The sequence below is a fragment of the Zootoca vivipara genome, chromosome 14, assembly GCF_965207765.1.
Source record: "Zootoca vivipara chromosome 14, rZooViv2.hap1.1, whole genome shotgun sequence".
In the NCBI taxonomy this organism is placed as follows: domain Eukaryota; kingdom Metazoa; phylum Chordata; class Lepidosauria; order Squamata; family Lacertidae; genus Zootoca; species Zootoca vivipara.
In genome coordinates this window covers 42125427-42145283 of record NC_142597.1, presented here as the reverse complement: position 1 = coordinate 42145283, position 19857 = coordinate 42125427, and the positions used below count along the sequence as shown (strand labels likewise).

At 45.7% G+C, this 19857-nt stretch overlaps 1 protein-coding gene and 1 long non-coding RNA gene across 4 annotated transcripts in view; one reads left to right on the top strand and one right to left on the bottom strand.

Moving 5' to 3' along the window:
• Positions 1-19187, top strand: part of VMP1 (vacuole membrane protein 1) — a 109967-nt gene extending 90780 nt beyond the window's left edge. For all 3 annotated transcript variants that reach the window (XM_035140115.3, XM_035140116.3, XM_035140117.3), the window contains exons 11-12: positions 14840-14939; positions 17787-19187. In XM_035140115.3, coding sequence (XP_034996006.1) covers positions 14840-14939; positions 17787-17927 — 241 coding nt within the window. In that variant the 3' untranslated portion in view covers positions 17928-19187. The remainder of the gene's footprint in view (positions 1-14839; positions 14940-17786) is intronic.
• On the bottom strand, positions 1173-16198 carry LOC148683588 (uncharacterized). Its single transcript, XR_015946951.1, has 2 exons — positions 16064-16198; positions 1173-1220 (listed from the first exon to the last, which is right to left on the bottom strand). It is a non-coding gene; the product is annotated as an uncharacterized LOC148683588 (long non-coding RNA).
• Positions 19188-19857: the final 670 nt, after the last annotated feature.

Below are 19857 nucleotides of genomic sequence, written 5' to 3'. Positions count from 1 at the left end.
TTTCTTCAGACTGAACATGGGACTAAGGTTTGGCAGACCCTACCCCTGTCAAAGGAAGCCAGCCCCCCCCCCGCCTCCCCTTTTCACTCCCTCCGCCCTCCTGAGATTTAATAAATTGCTTTGCTATCAAGAGGGAGATCATTCCCCTCTTTGCAACCGTTTTTTAAGCTGCCCGATGGGGAATTTCCAAGCCGTTCCCAACTTCTGCAAAGTGTTACGTGACGTTAGGCAGGAGAGCGGGGTAGTGCCACAGAAAGTAGCTCTACACTGGAACTTTAAAAAATAAAAATAAATTACGACAATGCTTTGCGGTGCATTTCTGTGCAGTTGTCATGGATTCAGGCAAACATGACCCACCTGTCCCCAAAGCCGACCGCAAAAGTACTGAGCTCCTCAAGAACAGCAGTAAACTAGAAATACATCAATAAAACCATTTGGTAAAGCTGCAGGTACGAAACCTGAAACCGGGCTGCCAGATGGTTCTGTAGCTACCTTTATATATTTCCCTACCGAACATGATGCCGTTTAATCCGAGCATCCAATGTGCTTCAGCTTAAACAGCATTGCACCAGTGGGTTAAAATTGGGGGGGGGGAGAGCATGTGGCCCTCCAAATGTCGCTGGACTCCAACTCCCACCATCCCCACCCCAGCCATGGGCTGATGGGAGCTGGAGTCCTGCAACAAGCCTTTCAAGTTCAGAACTTTCCCCATCTGCTTGTGTATTGGAATCAACCTTTCCATATGTTTTCAATCGTTTGCCGTTTGCTGCCCTGGGCTCCTTCTGGGATGTAAATTGAATAAATGAAAAGCAAATAAACACCTAGAGGGCCACAGGCTCCCCACCACCACCACCACCACCTCTGCTGCGGCTTTTCTGAAGCTTTTGTGGCAACCAACTGGACACAGAGCATCCAAACCGCCACCACCTCCATCCTCCAGGTGGGAAGAAGAGCCCAAGCTCAGTATCTGATAGGGAACAAGCCGGAGTTCCAAAGCTCTTCGAAGCAAAGAAATCGAAGGGTTGCACTGGCTTTGCCTTAATGCTTGGTTAGGAAAAGACGCTGAAGCCAAGCAGATGTGTAACCGTCTCGGAAGTTTCTCGGGACCTCCCTTTCTCTCTGTGTGTGCTGTAAGCAACTTCTTCCCACCAAATATATCCGAAACCAGTGGGTGGGTTGAAAACATTGTTTACTCAGCCCAGTACGCAAGTTGGACAACTCTGAAACAGAAGGGGGGGAGGGAGAAAGTTCCATTTATTATTTTGAAAAGGAGGCGCAGATGTGAAGGAAATTCTAGACACGTCAGGTCTTTAAACCCTTTTTAAATGGATCACAGCAGCAGCACAGTAATTGTAGGGTTGGGAGGAGGGGTGTGGGTGTGAAAAAAGAGCTACAGTACAGGGATTTAACCCAGCAGCCAAAAGCCAGTAAGTGAGTGAGTGAGTGAGTGTGTGATCAGGAGCTGTGGCCGGTAGGATTGTATTCGAATCTGCAAAGGTCATTGGCCGCAGCCAGTCAGGATTTTTCCTGCAGTGAAATGAATGCAGCGCCTACTGAGAAAAGGCTCTCATCCGCATCTGTTAATCAAATTATATGCCCAGCAGATATGCACAAAACCACATGCCCTCACACACGTTTTCAGGAGCCAGTGTGGTGTAGTGGATCACATTAAGACCTGGGAGGGCAGGGTTCAAATCCACGCTTGGTCATGAAGCTCACTCGGTGAGTGATTTGGCCTGAGCCTATCTCCACCTCGCAGGGTTGTTGTGAGAATAAAATGGGGCTAGGGAAGAAGCACATAAATCACCTCAAGCTCCTTGGAGGAAAATGTGTCGTTCTGGTGGTGCTTAATGGAGTAACAATAAGCAACAGGCCCCTGGCCCAAAGAGATTACTGTCTATGATTTATGAGAGCCTAGGGAGAGAGGCAGAGCAAATTGTACTATCTGGTCCTGGGTTTTCTTTCAGTCCAGGGCAATGAATGCAAGAGTATTATTCAAAAACAGTGACTTGGACCTCCGGGTATACCATACTAAAACCTGGAACTATTGGGGAAGGAAGATATTAAGGTGATATATGAATGTTCACCATGAACGGAAAGAGGAAGAGTAGGTTTCAGCCCTTAACATCTCCTGAAACAGCTCTATGAGAAAGTAACAATCCTCTTCCCGTTCACCCAGAGGGAAGGTCCACTGTGGGACTTATCCCTGAATAAGTGTGTGTAGGATTGCAGCCTTAAAACTATTATAAAGCCAACAAGATCTGCTTGAACTGAACATCAGAAATCTCATCACTTTCTTTTGCTGGTACTGTTGGCAACTATATATAGCAAGTATTTTTTTAAACACACACACTTTTTAAAATCCCAAAATGAAAGCATATCTCCATAAAGCAGGTCTGCTTGTAAGCGACCTTGGTTTGGAGTGGAAAGCTCCCTTCTGGAGCTGATCCAGAGTTTCTGCTGCAGTGTGATCTTTTACAACTGAGTCAAGCTCATCGAAGTTCTGGGTTTGTTCTGAATCGCCTTGCATCCTGCCTTGGTATTGGCTGAGCGTGGGAGAAACGGACGGCTTTTTTTTTAAAAAAAGGCTGCGAGAACCTTTTATCATTACAGGAAATGACAACTCATTTTTTTTAAAAAATCTAACCGTTAAAAGCCGTTTATATCACCGTCTGGAGGTGGGGGAGTGTCTGTGTGTGGAATTAAATGAGCCATTTCAAGGTTCAGATAAACCAGGTGGAAGGAGTCTGGGTGTGGCTGGGAGGGGGGAATGAGATGCAGGTCTTGGAGAATGTATTAGCAACCCCTGAAACAGAGAATGCTTTACCAGGTTCTCCTATTCCCCCCCTTCCAAACCCACCACCACCACCTCTTTTGCTTCTCTGCATTTACATAAGCGTCTTCTCCCGAGACTTGTCCCAGATTAGTTTTCTTCTTTAAAACGGGAACGTAGGAAGGTTCCTTACAGATCCTTGCCCCCCCCCCCAGTTCAGTACTGTCTGCACTGACAGGCAGCAGCTCTTCAAGATTGCAGGAGGGGGAGGTTCTTCTCATAGCCCTGCCTGAAGATGCCGAAGGAGGGGTTGAACTAGAACCCTTCTGCATGAAAAGTTGGTGCTCTAAAACTGGAACTACAGCCTTCCGCTTCATATTAAGAGTTGGGAACATACCGGTAGGAAGCTGCCTTAGGCGGCATCAAACAGCTCAATATTGCTTGCACCGACTAGACGCTTCAGTTGAGCATTGCATTGCAGCATCCTGCATTGCAGGGGGTTGGACTAGATGACCCTGGGATCCCTTCCGACTGTGAGTCTATGACTAGCAGCAGCTCTCTAGGGATTCAGGCTGGGGTCTCTCCTAAAAGATGATCTTCTACTGAGCAACGGCCCCTCTCTGAAAAACGAATGCCAAAGGTTTAAGAGTGTTGGGCTCGGACATGAGAGACCAGGGTTCGAATCCCGACTCAGGACTCAGCCATGAAGCCCACTGGGTGACCTTGGGCCAGTTGCTACCTCTCAGCCTGGCCTACCTCACAGGGGTTGTCATGAGGAGAAGATGTGGAGGGGCAGGAAACCCTGTACACTACTTTGAGCTTCTGGGTGGAAAGTTGAGCTATATAACTGCAACACATAATAAGCAAAACAGCTCCTCTTTTTCAAAAATAAAAACTCCAGCCACCACTCCCCCCAAGAAAGTACAAAGCCACAAAGAGATGTTGTTCAGTGGTTCGGCCTTGAACAGCTGTTTTTATTCCGGATACTCCTCTTTTTTCTCTTTTTTTAATAGAGTCTGGTGCAGAGTTATTAAAACAGTACCCGTATAGTAAGGTTACCAGATTTTTTTTTCAATGAATCCGGCGACACTTTTCAACTTCAGCCGGAATGATAGTGGAAATGATAGGGGACTGATTTGTAAATCCGGGGGCTGTCCCCGGGAAACGGGGACGTCTGGTAACCATACCATATAGTCATTTGGAACAACTTTGGCCCCAAACATAGAGACCCTGGAAACTTTTAAGCAAAACGTTAGGCTCTGTTTCCTATGATGCAAGATGGGCTGGAAGCAGAAGTTATGGCAGGCGTGAGGTTGCCGCTCCAAAATCACCCGTGTGTGTGTCCCTCCCTCTCTCCATCGCCATGTCCGAGGAACGCTCAGGGTAACTGCATTGAGCATGGGCAGTGGGAGGCAGGGCCATTTGGGCAAATGGGGCACTGCCCCATCAGCCTCAACCAACCCCTTCTGCATGCTTTCCTACTTGGGTGGGGTATGGATGGTCCCTGCTTCCCCTATTGCAGGGGGGTGAGCAGCAGAAAATGTCAGTTTTGGGATCACCACCCTAAGTCATTCTGTAGGATGCTGCTCCCCAAGCATAATTTCTCCAGGCGAGCGAAGTGATCTTACAGATCTATACAGAGCCAGGCCATGCGGCCCCATGAGGAGGTAGAAGGCTTTCCAATCACCTCCTTAGTTTTTAACTGGAGGTGCCGGGGATTGAACCGGGGTCCTTCTGCGTTGCATAGCAGGTGCTCTGCACCAAGCTGCGTTCCTCCCTCTAAAAAATAAAGTGTGGTTCTAGTCCTCATGGTTTTAAAGGAAAAGTTGGAACATGAACAGAGGATGCTGACTTTGGCTGAGTCAGCTCATTGGTCCTTCCAGCTCCTTTATCATTTACAGTGGGTGGGGAAACCTGTGAGCCTGGTGCAGACAATGGGTCCCCCCCCCAACAGCCCCACTTACAGGCAACAACTTTCTGTGATCAGTCAGGGAGTCTTTCCTACTCTTACCTGGAGATACTAGATCAGGGGTCAGCAAACTTTTTCAGCAGGGGGCCGGTCCACTGTCCCTCAGACCTTGTGGGGGGGCGGACTATTTTTTTGGGGGGGATGAACAAATTCCTATGCCCCACAAATAACCCAGAGATGCATTTTAAATAAAAGGACACATTCTACTCATGTAAAAACACACAGATTCCCGGACCATCCACGGGCCGCATTTAGAAGGCGATTGGGCCGAATCCAGCCCCTGGGCCTTAGTTTGCCTACCCATGTACTATTAGATCTTCTGCTTTGCAAAGCAGGCTTGCCGTTTTCAGTGAGAATGTCCGCTCTGGCATTCCCATCATGGCAAATCTTTAAGCGAAGCCCGTGTACACACCATATGCTTAAAACCCATGGCTTCTCCCACCACCACCACCAAAAATGAAAATAAAACCCTGAGAACTGTAGTGTAAGGGTGCTGGGAATCGTAGCTCTGTAAGCCACAGTTCCCAGGAGGAGAGAGTGCTCTTGCGCTCGAATCCTGCTTGCTGATTTCCCACAGGCATCTGACTGACTAATGTGAGAAGAAGATGCTGGACTAGATGCCTTAAATGTAGATGTAAATGTACACAGCCAAGAGCATCACTGGGGCATTTAGCAAGCCTGCGCAGACACCCCTTCTTACTCCTCACTTCTTTGTTTCGCCTTCCAGAGCAGGGTTGTGAGATGAGGTGAGATGTGACTCATTATTAAGTCACCCATCAATGTGCATCTCGCTGCGTATAGTTTGCATGATGTACATCACCTTACGGCGCCTTCCTTCCTTCGAGGTAACATGTTTCAACGATCTGCTTCTGCGATACAATTTCAAAGGGAGCAGAGTCAGTTGGCCACATCTGACGCCTGCAGTCCTGACTCACTCAGGTTGTCAAAGGGAGAGCCAGGAAGAAGCCTCAGGGTTGCGAAGTCAAATTCCCTGGCATCACCATGGCAAAAACTAATAGGCCCGGGGGTGGGGGGATATGATACCTGCTTTCTGCTGCCCACTAGCATTCAGGTTTCTAGTCCTCATGGATTTGCAGAATTAAGTGGGGAACAACTGCTGGCTAAAAGAGGCATTGGGAGGAATGGCAGAGCTGGGTGTAGACTACATACTTTGTACGTTCAGGCAATCTCGTTGAATGAGACCAAGGTCTGTGGAGGTCTGAGCCCAGGGTCTTTTGCAGTGTGACCCCCAATCATCTTCCTCTCTTTATTTTAAAAATAGCTTGCAGGCACCTTTTTCCTTTGGTTCCCTAAATTTGCATTGATGCACATGCAAACCATATGCAAATGTGTGTCTTGAAAGACCCTGCCTGGGAATAAAAAACACTGCCAAGTAGAGCCGGCCGTTCAGTGCCCGATGGGACAACGGTCTGCTTAAGAGTGAGGTAGTTCCTTTTGTATCAGAAACAAAGAGGCAAGCAAAGAGCCAAGATGCCAGTCTAGCTCGCTTTCACACACACACCTCCCTTCTCTATGGTTGTATGGGAGGAGGGTGACAATCCATTTGTGGCTGATGTGCTACTAGATTTCATGCTTCCGCCCATGAGCCTACCCATCTCCAGCCTCGCCACTGCCCTGACCTGTCCAGGTAAGCTGGTTTCAGGAGTGTGGCTCTGCAGCTCTGCCTTATCACACCAGCCACTACTGGAAAGGAGACCCTTTCATTCATCATCTCCAGCCCCTGCCATTCTGTTCACTTCCAAATCTGTCCTGTGTGAACAGAGGGGAAAGCAGGCACTAATCACCTACTTAACTCCCTTAGCTGAAATCTTCTAGCACCTCTTTCCCAATGGGTATGGAGACACAGGCTCAATATTTGCGTGCTGTAGGTTTGTTACCTTCTTTTAAAATTTTCAGAATTGGTGGATGAGCTGTTGTTTGAACAGAATGCTTTTCAATGCACACGTTTCTCAGTAGTTTTAGGAATTGTGAACCATGGCTGATGGAGAAAGAGAGGAGACTAGAAAGTGTTACCGGTAGGTTGATGGATAGAGGCAGCCAAGGTGAGGGAGAGGGGAGGATGGAACAGAGAGGAGAAAATGAAGGAGAGAAATTGTCAGAAAAGGAAAAGAAACAATAGACAGAAGAAGAGAGAGGGAGAGAGTCAGTCCTATGCTGCTGCGTGGAGTTTTAAAAACTGATCCAGGGTCTGCAAAGGTTGACAACCACTGCTTTAGAGCATGAGAATTTTCTGAAGTAGGAGCGCAAGGGCTTGTGGTGGCAGAGACAGAATGCCACAGAAAAATCCCACCCAATTACTGGAATGGCAAACCAACCACTGCTTTTTACTCTGAGGCTTTCAAAGACACCATCACCATCTCCTTAAGCTTTCCTTCTTCAAGAGGGCTAGTTACTTCCCCTCTTTTTTTTTAAACAACAGCAACCTGCAGCTCTCAGAAATGCATTTGGCCAGACTGCTTGAAGGATGTTCAGCATCCCTAAATGCAACATGTGCTTCCTTGTCTGTGAAAGCTGGCAAGAAATGTCCAGAAGCGTTAGTCCGGAGTACAATGAATTCTGGACAGGACAGGCCATCTGGCTTGTAAAAGAAAAGACTATATTTAGCACTTAGGACAGCCCTATTAAACAATTTGGAACCGGTTTCTGTCTGTTGCTTATTAAGAAAAGGGACATCGGGCAATGTAAGATCGTTGACCCATTTGGCTGTTAGAATAAAGAACAGGGTCCAGTTTCTAGCCAAACAGTGACCAGTTCCAAATTCTTAATAGAGAAGTGTTCGTTGTTCCCGAAGAATAGCAGAGATTTGTAATACACATAACTGGCTGTTTAAAAGTTACCTTGTGCACTTTTGCAGTTGAAATTTTGATTATATATATATATATATATATATTCCTGCAATACCAAGTACTATGCAAACTTCGGAACTTGGGGTACAGGGTTCTCCGATGCAGATGGGATTTTGATTTTATTAAGTGCAAGGGGAGAAATGGTCAGAGGGGATTGCCTCAGGACTTTGTCAAAATGTAGAATATCGAGGCAGCAAGCAAAGGGGTGGTGATCCTACTAGGGTGGGGTGTCAGTTGTAATAGTGCTTCATTTGTTCAGAGGAGGGTTTAATGCAGGCATCCCCAAACTGCAGCCCTCCAGATGTTTTGGCCTACCACTCCCATGATCCCTAGCTAACAGGACCAGTGGATGGGGAAGATGGGAATTGTAGTCCAAAACATCTGGAGGGCCAAAGTTTGGGGATGCCTGGTTTAATGGAAGGGCACATTTCACTGCACAATGTGTGGCTAGAAACCTGGGCTGTGGGATATCTAGATTTGGACCTCTGCTCAGCCATGAAGTTTCTGTGCCACTGCCAGACTGACTCTCTCAGCCTAACCCAGTTACAGGTAGGTAGCCGTGTTGGTCTGGATCGAAGTAAAATAAAAAAAATTCCTTCAGTAGCACCTTAAAGACCAACTAAGTTTTTATTGTGGTATGAGCTTTCGTGTGCATGCACACTTCTTCAGATACCTATCTGAAGTGTGCATGCACACGAAAGCTCATACCAAAATAAAAACTTAGTTGGTCTTTAAGGTGCTACTGAAGGAATTTTTTTTATTTTAGCCTAACCCAGTGTTTCTCAACCTTTTTTGGGCCACGGCACACTTGTTCCGTCAAAAAAATCACGCGGCACACCACCATTAAAAGACGGGGCAAATCCTGGGGGTTGGGAATGGGTGGGGGACTGAGGAATAGGGAGGATGAGGTTGGTGTACTTGCTGAGAGAGCCCTCGAGCACCGCCTCCGTTGTCCTGCCTGCCGCCAGCCCCCCGCTCCCTCCTGGGCTGGCCGCGGCTGAGCTGGAGCTGCTGCTGCTGCCACCACCGCCGCCTCCCTCCGGCCTCCCCGCTGGTGTAGCCGCCGCCGCCGCTGGCGGAGGAGGACGGCGAGGAGCCCGCCAAGGTGGGGCGGCTGCTGCTGCTGTTACTGCCGCCACTGGACGGGGCTGCTGCTGCTCCAGAGTCCCCGCCGCCCTGTGCCGCTGCCTTCTCCATTGAGCGCGCGGGGAGAGCGCGAGGAGGCGGCCTCGGCCATGAAGCGCTGCCTCGCTCAGGGAGCGAGCGCGAGGAGATGACGAAGAAACACCCTTCACGCCCTCGCGCCCTCCAGACTGACCCGGCCGGCTTCCTTTCCGGCGGGTCAGCGCTGCCTATTGGCGGCCGCAAATCGCCCTTCTCGTTGCCTCACGTTGCGGCACAGCAGCCACCGTCTCGCGGCACAGTAGTGTGCCGCGGAACAGTGGTTGAGAAACGCTGGCCTAACCTACCTTGCAGGGTTATTGTGAGATTAATGAAGAGATGCTTTCTTGAGCTCCTTGGGAGAAGAGTGGATATAAATGTAATAAAGACAATAATGATTATGGCATGATTCTGCAGAGTTTAAATCCTACTGATTTTAATGGAATAAAGCATGTTTTTTAACCGTAACACTGAAATCCACACATCATGCAAAATCTTTATCTTTCAGCATAGTGGCTTTTTAGTTTTGACAGCTGTGAAGGTGATATTAACAAATCGTCTTCGAAGACTGGAGACTGTAAATAATATTTTTTCCATTTCTGATCTGCCCAGCTATTTATGAAACTGTTTTAATTGCATGCAAAATTGGATACTTAAGTGTCAAAAGGCAGTACTGTATAAGAAATTCCAAATAAAATTTGTTGTGATGATGGACAAAACAGTTTATAGATACTAAATACACTACCAACGTTTTCAGCCTTTTTGATAGAAGTGTGTCCTTTTGTTCAGATGACAGTAATCAGAACAGATTTCCACCCCTCAAAGGGCACATTTTGGGTGATGATAGCTATCCTGAATACAGATTATAATTTAAAATCATAACCACCATCACTGACACATTGTTACGTTTCACAATATGAAATGTTCTGTAAGCCAAAATGTACATTTCCCATTTTTTTATTTGGTCATTTAACTGTTTTTAGTACTTGTAGTAGCCTTGAAACACAAACACAAAAAAGTACAAGAAATTAAACTGCAAAATGTATTTTATTTATATTCCCATCTGTCTTCATAAAATCAGGGTTACTAAAGGTATTTTTAAAATCTAGGTTTTATTAAGCTTTTAGCAAACAGTGGCCACGATCCAATACATTCAGACATGCCAGTTGATTTCAGAGGTTTCGGCACTGAGTGTAACAGAAATAAATTAAGCTGAGGCACAATCCAGTTTAGTTCCATCAAATTGAAGGGCAAAATTAAACAATGGTTAAAGGGTTGCCCACTCTGTTCCATGGGATCAGAAGTGCTTATACTTAGCTTAATCACACACTCTTGGTTTTCTTAGAAAAAGGAAATTGAGGCTGTAATCCTTGATTTCCTTTTTCTAAGAAAGTGCTGCATGTAGAGTTAGTCCCATTGGCCTCAATTTACGTACAGGATTGCATTGTAAAACAGTAACAGTCTTTGTAGTACTTCATTTAATTGCATAAATTTTATTCCAATTCATCATTCAAAATATAAAAAAATGTCCTGTGAGGATCATACTTTACAAACACTTATTGTAGTAAAGAAGAATACTTATTTTAAAATCTACTATAGGAATACCTTACACATCTATAGCCAGTTGTCACTCAATTTCTTCTAAAGGGAAATTCAAGGTGAGTTTAGAACACCCTTCTCAAGGAGCACCGTAATTTTTACTTACTTTTTTTTTTAAGATATAAATTTGCCTTTGTTGTTAGTGGCTGACCTGGGTCATTCTTTATACTGTATATAAATCCAGTAACTGACTCCTATCTCATTTATTCATAATTCTAGGGATGTTAAAAAATTTGATCATAATAATTTCTCAGGGCTTGTGGCTTTTCATATCCACCATCAGGGCTGCTCTGACAGTCTGATCCTACTACTCAGAAATAAGCCCCATTAAATTAAATGAGGCTCACTCCCAGGGAAGTAGGTATAGAATTGGCACCTATATGGACCTATATAGACAACCCCCCCCCCTATTTTTATTTTGCTTTTAAGATAAGCTACTATTTAAAAAGTAAAATCCGTAGAAGTTGAGATGATTTTATTTATTTTTACACTCCATGGATAGTAGCCCCTGGCTGTATAAATTTTTTGCATCTAGAAAGCCAGAACTATGTTACTACTCTGCAGTTTTGCCTAACGAAAGGCGCAGGCTGGTGATGTAACATATTGACGCCGCTGCGGTCATTGTCTGCGCTGGGCAAAGGCAGTTTTCTTGAAATAATACCTGAAATATCTGTCACTGGCTGAAGCAAGGAGCTCTGTTCTTCTGCTCTATGAAGCGTAATTCACATGGATGGTGGAATAATGGCAATAATAGTAAGAGCATCCCTTTGGTATATATATATATTGGTCAAATGCACATTTTGGACGAATCATCTTTCAGATCCTCTGTTGACTGACTTTAATAAAAACCCATGCATGGTAATCTAGAACGTTTTTACTCAAATTCCATAATGTGTTTTCTTTCCCCCCTTTTAATTGGATAATGGGAAAATCATTTCAGCTGTTCTCAGTTTCGGTTCCTAACCCTTTTGGCATTCTGAAAGAGTCTTACATAAATGAAGAATAAGTATGCAAAATGATAATTAATAAACCAAACTTAATTGCAGAGTTTTTTTAAAAAAAAAATCAAACTGAGTGAGCAGAAGCTACAGCCTTTTAACATTTAAAATAAATAAAAATTCTCCTCTGTATTAACAACGCATGGTGTACATTTCCTGAACAAGCTGTAAATTTTCAGTAGATAACACTCAGTTGTGTAATTTCATAAACAGCTCCCGAAAGACCACAGAATAACTTAATAAAATTTATACTGTGCAATGGATTTACAAGGTTGTCATCCTGCACCGTTTTCTGTTACGGGAAAGGGGGTATAAAAAAGAGAGAGAATAAAACTGAGCATCAGGAAGAAAATGTACCCACCCAATCCTGAACAATGTGAACTTTGTTCAGCAATTAACTTTTGATGGCAAATGGATTTCGGCTCTTGCAATTAAAAAGATCTGAATAATTTCTTTTGCCAGTCATTCAACTCTCACCATCTAAGTATTTCCTACCTAATACAGGTTTGTTCAAGCAAAAGCGTTACCTTTTCAAAAGCTCTTTTCTCTGTTGGACTTCTGTGTCATCTGAAATCTTAACCCGAGTGTGATTTTTGAGAATACGGTGACTCGTTTTTGCTGGACGAGTCATTCTGCACAATCATAGTGGGGCGATGAGTCTTCACTTTGGTTTTGCAAACTTTCCTAAGCTGACATAATTTTTACCTTAATCACATTACCTTGGGGGGGAATATTTTTTAATTATAAAGGAAAATATACCACTTCCAAACCTGGTTCCCAATTTGAACTGTGTTTACTGTCCAATCCTTGAAAATATACAGTATATATATATATATTTAAACCAAGTATTTTACTGTATGCTAAAATTTAAAAATCATGGGTTGCATCCAGTTTACTTTGAATGTGATTAACATGGACATAGCTAGATTTTCAAGGGCCAGTGAAGAATGCAGTATAAATTCAGGGGAACAGCAGCTTTGGCAAGGATAATTTTTATTTAAAACAGATTTAAACCCTAAAGGAAAATACATGTATGTGCATTAAGGTAAGAGTTCGTTGAAACTTTCCAAAAGGATCAGTAGATCCAAACTGGAGAAATGCACATAAATTATATAGGTGATATCAAATTAAGTCAGAATACATCAGATGAAATTAGTGGAACTGTTAGATCTACCGAGTATGGCTAGCATTGGCTATCGCTTTTCATATTTCCCATGAAAAGAGCAGTGAAAAAAAATATTAAATTTTAAGCTGACTTTAAAAAAAAATCTTTTGTCTCCAAGAAAAACAAAGAAGGGCTAGGTCCCACTTTTGGGGCACATTTTATTGACTGCATTATGTGGCACCTCTTAGCTAAAAGTTGTTAAAGGAATGTTTTGGGGGCTTTTTCCTTTGATTTCTTTTTTGTTTCACTTTTCAAGGGAGGCGGGGAGATCGCTTTAGCATGGCCTGTGAGACACAGTGAGGGGACTTCCCCCAAAATGTGGGAGGGGGCAGCTGTGCCCGGTTTCTGTGCCCCTACAACTAGACTTCTGCCCTCAGCTGTGATGGAGCATGCTATCCTGTGGCCAGTGTTGAAGAAAGTTTTAACTACTAGCCCAGCTGGCTTTTGTATGTGGAGTTAGGGTGGTTTTACCTAATGGCAGAGCCGGCCCTCTTAAAGCCCTGTGTTGCCTTTCGTGTCTTAATTGCACACAAAAGAGCAAAGCAACAGAGCTTCTCGTTTCATTTCCTGATTACATTTTTACATCCTGCCACTTTTCCAGGAGGCTCGGTTAGTTGCCTGGGTGAAGGGGCTCCTGCCTTCTGCTCCCTCCTCGGTTTCATCCTCCTCCACAGCCCTATGAAGTAGGATAAGCTTGAGAGACGAATGCCTGGCTGAAGGTCACTCACTGAGCATTGCGGCCGTGAGGATTTGAACCTGCCTCCCCCACCCCTGCCCAAACCCACCTGCTCTCAACTGGGAGCTTAACATCCCTAATCCTAAACAACACATGCAAGCCCTTCTGATTCCAGTGGCACATCCTTGCAGGGAGGGGAGAGACTGGAGCATTTATCTAATCATATGGAACTTATCACCCTCTGAGGGCATCTCCTTGTTCTGGCAAAACTGTCCTTGGCTGACTTGCTTTCTCTCTCTCTCCACCCTTCAAGCTTTCCTTTGTACATCATTCCTAGTGTGGGTGGGTGGGGGCTTTTATTTCTAACAGTATCTTAACCAGCAGAGTTGCAGTCCTCTCTTCATCACTCTACTCAGGTGATGAAAGGATACCTTTCGCCTCCATACCTATAATCCCTGTAAACATATTGCATCAGTTGCCACTTTCAGAAGCAATTAGTCATTTCTGCACTGAGAGCTAACCTTTCCACCACCCCGTACCTTGTTGGGAAACCAGAGATATCTGGGAAAGCAATTTTTAAATCAGTTTTCCTTATTCCTCCCAAGGTGTTCCGTAACTATCATTTGCCTGCAGAGTCATTGGCCATAAAGTATGAAATGATTCAGAAGGAGGAAAAGTTCACAGCTTTTCCTTTGTTCCTTGTTAATCAGCCACTCCCCCCCCTTTTATTGCCTGGCTTCTCCCCCCCCCCTTTTGGTAGGAGGTGCCTTTTGGAATTGGCAAATGCAGTTTTATTTTTTTGGACCAGGGAGTGTGTGAAGGGGGGTGGAGTAAGTGGTGGCAGAGAATGGATGGATAGATGGATGGATGACGCAGGAATTGTCCTAATAAGGACTTGGTTGGAGCAAAGGCCCGCCTCCTTTTGAGCCGATGGGGGCAAGTCACAGAGGTGGGGGCGGGCAGTTTCTTTTTTAAACTGAGGCGAATGACACAAGCCCAAGTCATTTCCTTGCTAATCGGTTCAAACCAGTTCTTACAGGAACCCTTGGTGATAAATGGCTGGGACTTCTCAGAAGTCACTCCATTTGAACTCCTGGCACTGAGCTTGCTCTCAGTCTTGGCTTTCAGGAAGAACAGTTAGCAACATAACCTCAGACCTCCTGCTTCTCTCTCTGCTGCTGCTGCTGCTGCCTCCGATCTAGCTAACCGGCATTTGGCTGCCAAAAAGACATTTGCTATTTGGGCTTTTTTCCCCTTCCCCTTTCCTTTCTTTCTCTGTCTCTTTCTCCCTTCCTCTCTTTCTCTACTATCTTTTCTCTCTCTTTCGAGTGGAGTTTTCTGTACTGTACTTCCAAACCATCAGGAAAGCCGATAACCACGTGTTATTTCTTTTTTTAAAAAAACCCCCAAAGACCCGTGGTTCTTCCACGTGCCTCCGGTTTGATTGCCCCCACTTCCTTAAGCTGTGATTTTGAATTTTGGCGGTAAGTTTTTCCCCACCCCACCTAAATAATATATTTTTCTCCTTCTTGTGCTCTTTGCTTCCATCCTCTCTTTCCCACCCCCAAACCTGGCTTTACCCTTTTCGAATGTTCTGCCTGAATTGCTCTTTTTGGGGGGACCCGACCTAGCGCCGTCCCCAGCGTAGGCCCATCTCTCCAAAAGCCCTTTCAGCAATATTTGGAAACTCAGCGGCTGAAGCTTCACCACAAAGCGGATGGGGGACCCCAGGTAAGAAATCTCCAGCCTTGTTTCCCTTATTTCTGTTTTCCTGACTTCCCCACCACCACCATCTCCTCCCCCCCCCCCCCCCGCCTCCTGTTTTCTAGGATAAGCTTCATGGTTTGAATTTACAGATCCTCTTAGGGACAGCAGCCTACTCTGTCACATTGTAGCTTTTAAAAAATATATATATCGCCTGAATGATGGTTCTTAGCCACAGTGGTTAAGTTCTGCCTATGAATACCAGTTGCACACTGGTGAGAAGAGTTGCTGTTCCACTCAGGTCCTGCTTGGGGGGGGGGCGGTTTCCCACTGGACGGCCTGGGTGTCCACTGTGATGACCAAATCCAGTTCTTTTGATGTTCTTACAATTGGCTTTTTTTATTTAAAAAAGTGTGGTGTGGAGAGCTGCTCAGCATTCCTTAAAACTGAACCTTTTAAAACGATGGTTAGAATGACTGTCCCAGAGGTCATTTTAGGAAGCAAGCCAACCCCGGGGAGGGAGGGGGCACTATTATATGACCCTAAAGCAGGCATCCCCAAACTTCGGCCCTCCAGTTTCTAGCCACACATTGCACAGTGAAATGTGCCCTTCCATTAAACCAGGCATCCCCAAACTTCGGCCCTCCAGATGTTTTGGACTACAATTCCCATCTTCCCTGACCACTTGCTTCCATCCTCCATCCATTAGCTAGGGATCATGGGAATTGTAAGCCAAAACATCTGGAGGGCCGCAGTTTGGGGATGCCTGCCCTAAAGCCTTAGAGTTGTAGCCAACTCATTTTGACTCCAGGTAGACCCATTAAAGCGAATGGGCCTGTTTGTCATGTGCATGGTTTTCAGTGGGTCTCCTCTTGAGCCAGGACTACCACGGGTTAAATTTAATTGGTGCCCTTCCGTGTTGGGATATTCCCAACAGGAATACCCTGATGATTAGTATTTTCTCTGCTGGAACCTAAAATAAGCATGGGGGCTGCAACTCCCCATCAGCCCCAGGTAGCGCTGCCCAATGGTCGGAGGTGATGGGAGCAGCGGCCCAACAACGCTGGTCTGGCAGGGGGGAGGTTGCCAACAAGCTCTCCATCCCTCCCCTAACCCTAAACCGAGTATGTCACAGAGCATCCAGCACTCACGGGCATCCGGAGTCTTGTCCCACCTGGGAAAATTTAGGCAGCCTTCAGGTACCAGGAAGCCGACATCGGGCCTCCCAGAGCTAGCGGGGAATTATGTGAATGACCCATTCTGAAAATGCTGCTGCTCACTGCTGCCCTCTCTTGACCCCGATGGGGAACGCCCAGGCTTGCCGCCCGTTCTCTTCTCTCCAGCCCTCTTTACGGCAAATGTTTTAATAGCAGTTCTTTTCTGCTGCGTCAGTCGCGGGTTGCACAACCCCGGTGCCAACCGGAACAGGCTGCGAACAAAACAAAAGCGAGTCCTGAAGGAGGGGGGTGGCCTTTCGCGGAACTCCGCTGCCAGCCAATGGCTGCACTGCGCACGGGGCGCGGTGGATTCTTTCTACAGTATTTCTTTATTGTCCCGAGTGTGAACTCTTTGAATCGAGGCAGGGAGAGGGGCGGGGGACGGGCCAGCAGGGCAGATCGCCCTTAGTTAACCCCTTAGTTCCTCCCCCCCAAAAAAAAACAGGGGGAAAGAGCAGCCGGGGAGGTCTGTAGCTCCAAGTACCACTCCCAAAACTCTAGAGAGCTGCTGCCAGTCAGTGTAGCCAATCCTGAGCTTATATGGGCCATTAGTCTGTCTTGATAGAAGGTTGCCCTGGGTGGTTTCGCATTAGTTTCTGTCACAGCAAGTTTCTCATTCATTGTGCCAGTAGCTTTAAAGCAGAGGCTTGGCATTTGCATACAGTAAAGTCCAGGGTCCCCACCCCCTGGGGGGCATCTCCAGTTCAAAGCATGGAGTGATGGGCAATGCCATTGCCTCCCCCCTGCAGACAATGCTCAGATAGATAGATAAAAATAGTCTGAACCAGCATATGACTGCTTTAAGCCAGAGTTTAAACCAGACACCCCCAAACTGCGGCCCTCCAGATGTTTTGGCCTACAACTCCCATGATCCCTAGCTAACAAGACCAGTGGTCAGGGATGATGGGAATTGTAGTACAAAACATCTGGAGGGCCGAAGTTTGGGGATGCCTGGTTTAAACCATGTTGGCTCTTTGTTCCACCTAGCTCAGTAGTATCTCACTGGCCAACAACAGCGACTAGAGGCTTTCAGGTAGGAGTGTTTCTGAGCCTTACCTGGAGGCATCCAGGAATTGAATCTGGGTCCTTCTGTGTGCAGATTCCCTGCCGTCTTACCTGGAGCCCGTCTTCAGAAGCTCTTAGGGCCTTCTTCAGTTAGCTTCCCCTGAAGGACTCACCGACTCACTACTTTTGCTGATCTACCCCTGCAGTGTGGGACTCGAGTCTTGTAGGGAATTTAGGAAGCAGCCTTAGACCAGACTTTTTAACTACCCTGCTTGGCAGTGACCTGCCCTCCTTCCCTGAGCCCTTTTGACTGGAGATGCAGGGGGTTTGAAACTTCCACTTGCAAAACAGGTCATCCGCCCCGGAGCTATATAGGGCCAATTCTGGATTCCCCCCCCCCCCGGGGCAACAGAGAAGACCCAGCAAATTTGGCCTGTGTCTGCATGTAGTATCCCCCAGAACTCTTCTCGGGCTCTATGGCAGATAGGTCAGAATCTTGAAAGCCCTTAAGTGAGCTAGGTGGGCATTTTTGGAAGTGGGGGAGAAATTAACCATTCCCTGTCAGTCCAAGGGATTTTTTTTATCTGTGCATTCTAACCTGGATTCTCTCCCACCTCTCTCTCTCTCTCTCTGCTTTTTTCTTCATCTGCAGAGTGAAAACTGGCTGTCGTGGATGTTTGAAAAGTTGGTTATCGTCATGGTGTGCTATTTCATCCTGTCCATTATAAACTCCATGGCTCAGAGCTATGCTAAGCGTCTCCAGCAGATGTCCTCTGAGGAGAAAACCAAATGAGCTTCGGGGAAGGGGGAGACGGACCCCAAATTTAATTGGGACGACCAGCCTCATATTAAAAAACGAAAAACAAGATCGGCATTATTTGAAATTGGAGGGTGGGTGAGAGGGTTGTGGGGTGTTTTTTATTATTTTTCAAAGTAACTCTGCCGATTAGTAAACATTTCTCATTGATTGCCATTTGTAAAGGTAATGTACATGCTTCTGTTTATTTCATCCAATATTAGGGGAGAACATTGCCTCCTATTTTAAATTTATATTTCCAGTGGATTATATCCAACGTTCATCCTCAGAGTAGACCCACTGGGTGGTATTCCATGCTAGTCCTACTCGGACTCAGTGAAACTAATGACCAGGACTTTGGACTTGGTTGAATACAGCCCATTAACTTCAATGGACCTAACTCGTAAAACTTACTTGAATACAGCCCAATATCACAGATTATTCTTTTTTTAACAGGCAACACAACTCCGGACTTTTAATTTATAGACCCAGCTTGCCACTAAGTTTTTTCTTAAAAAAATAATAATTAAAAAGTCCAAAGTTGGTTGCTCCATCTTCTCCCCTGAGATGGTCACATGTCCATCCCAGTCTTAACATTGAAGAAATAGTCTTAGATTGGCTAGCAGACTTGCATGACCCTCGTGCTAACATTTGGGTTCTTCAAAGCTTCTCCATTACATGTTGGGTGGGATGGCCGGAATCTCAGATTTTTTTAAACTTCATAATGGTTCTGAGCAGAGACACTGGTGCCATCTGCTGCTGGAGTTCTCTTTTCTTTTTTCCATTAAAAAGAAAAAAAATCTGTATATTTAGAATGACGTTAAGATGATAACAGAAGAAATATATATAAAATCACCTTGGATCATTCCAGACCTCCTTGTCTTGGTCTTTAAAGCTCTTCCTCCTCCTCTTCCTCTTCTTCACCCTTTTGTATTCCTGTTTTTGCCTTCGTTTTATTTTGCAGTTTTATCTCCCTCCGGTGTGTGTCTGATCCTCCGGAGCTCTTTGTTCTTTTATTTCTCCCCTCCCGCAAGAACTACTCACTCAAGGAAATAGAAAAGTGTTGGGACCTTGACACGGTTTGGTTAATTTTATTTATTTAACTGACAAGTAGCCCGTTGTTTTGGGTTTGTTTGTCTTTCTTTCTTTTAAAACGGTTAACTTGCGATGTTTTGCATAGCATCGTTAGGAAATGCACAGGAAGGTGTCTTGCAAAGTGCAAGAAGGGTGACTGGAATAAACAACCATTCAAATATCTTTTTAAATGCCTTTTTCTTAAACAGCGGTTACAAGTGTATATATTGTGTTTTTCTTTTGCTTTAATGCCTGCAGAAAATTCAACACTCTTTGCCCCCACCCAGTAAATCGCCTCTGCTCCCTTTCCATAAGTAGGCACTGTAGCTTAGAGGTTGAGCACATCATCTCCAGGTAGCACTTGGGAAAAGCCCTTGCCTGAATATCCTGGGGAGCTTCTGCCCAATCTGCATAGACGAGGGAACTTGTGACTCTCCATAAGTTATGGGACTCCAGCTCCCATTGTCCTCAGCCAACATGGTCCAAGGGTCAGGAATGATGGGAGTTGGAGTTTAGCAGAATCTGGAGGGCCACAGGTCTCCTGTCCCCGTTTTAGACAGTCCTGAGCTAGGTGGGCCGAGGGTCTTGGGCAATATAAGGCAGCTTCCTCAGTTTCCTATAAAGCAGAAGACATTGATAGTTCCCCTAAATATCAGGTGGGGCCCCTTAAAGAGGTATCCCTCTCCTAGATGACTGCCTGCCCTATTTTGGCTTGCATGCAGAGGTAGCACTGCGCCTCCCCTATCCCAACATTGCAAGGCAGAGACAGGCCTCTGCTTGTTCCGTGTGCCTTCAGTTTCATTTCTCAAGCTTCCCCAGGGCCCTTAATTCATACATTTTCCTCTGCTGTCTT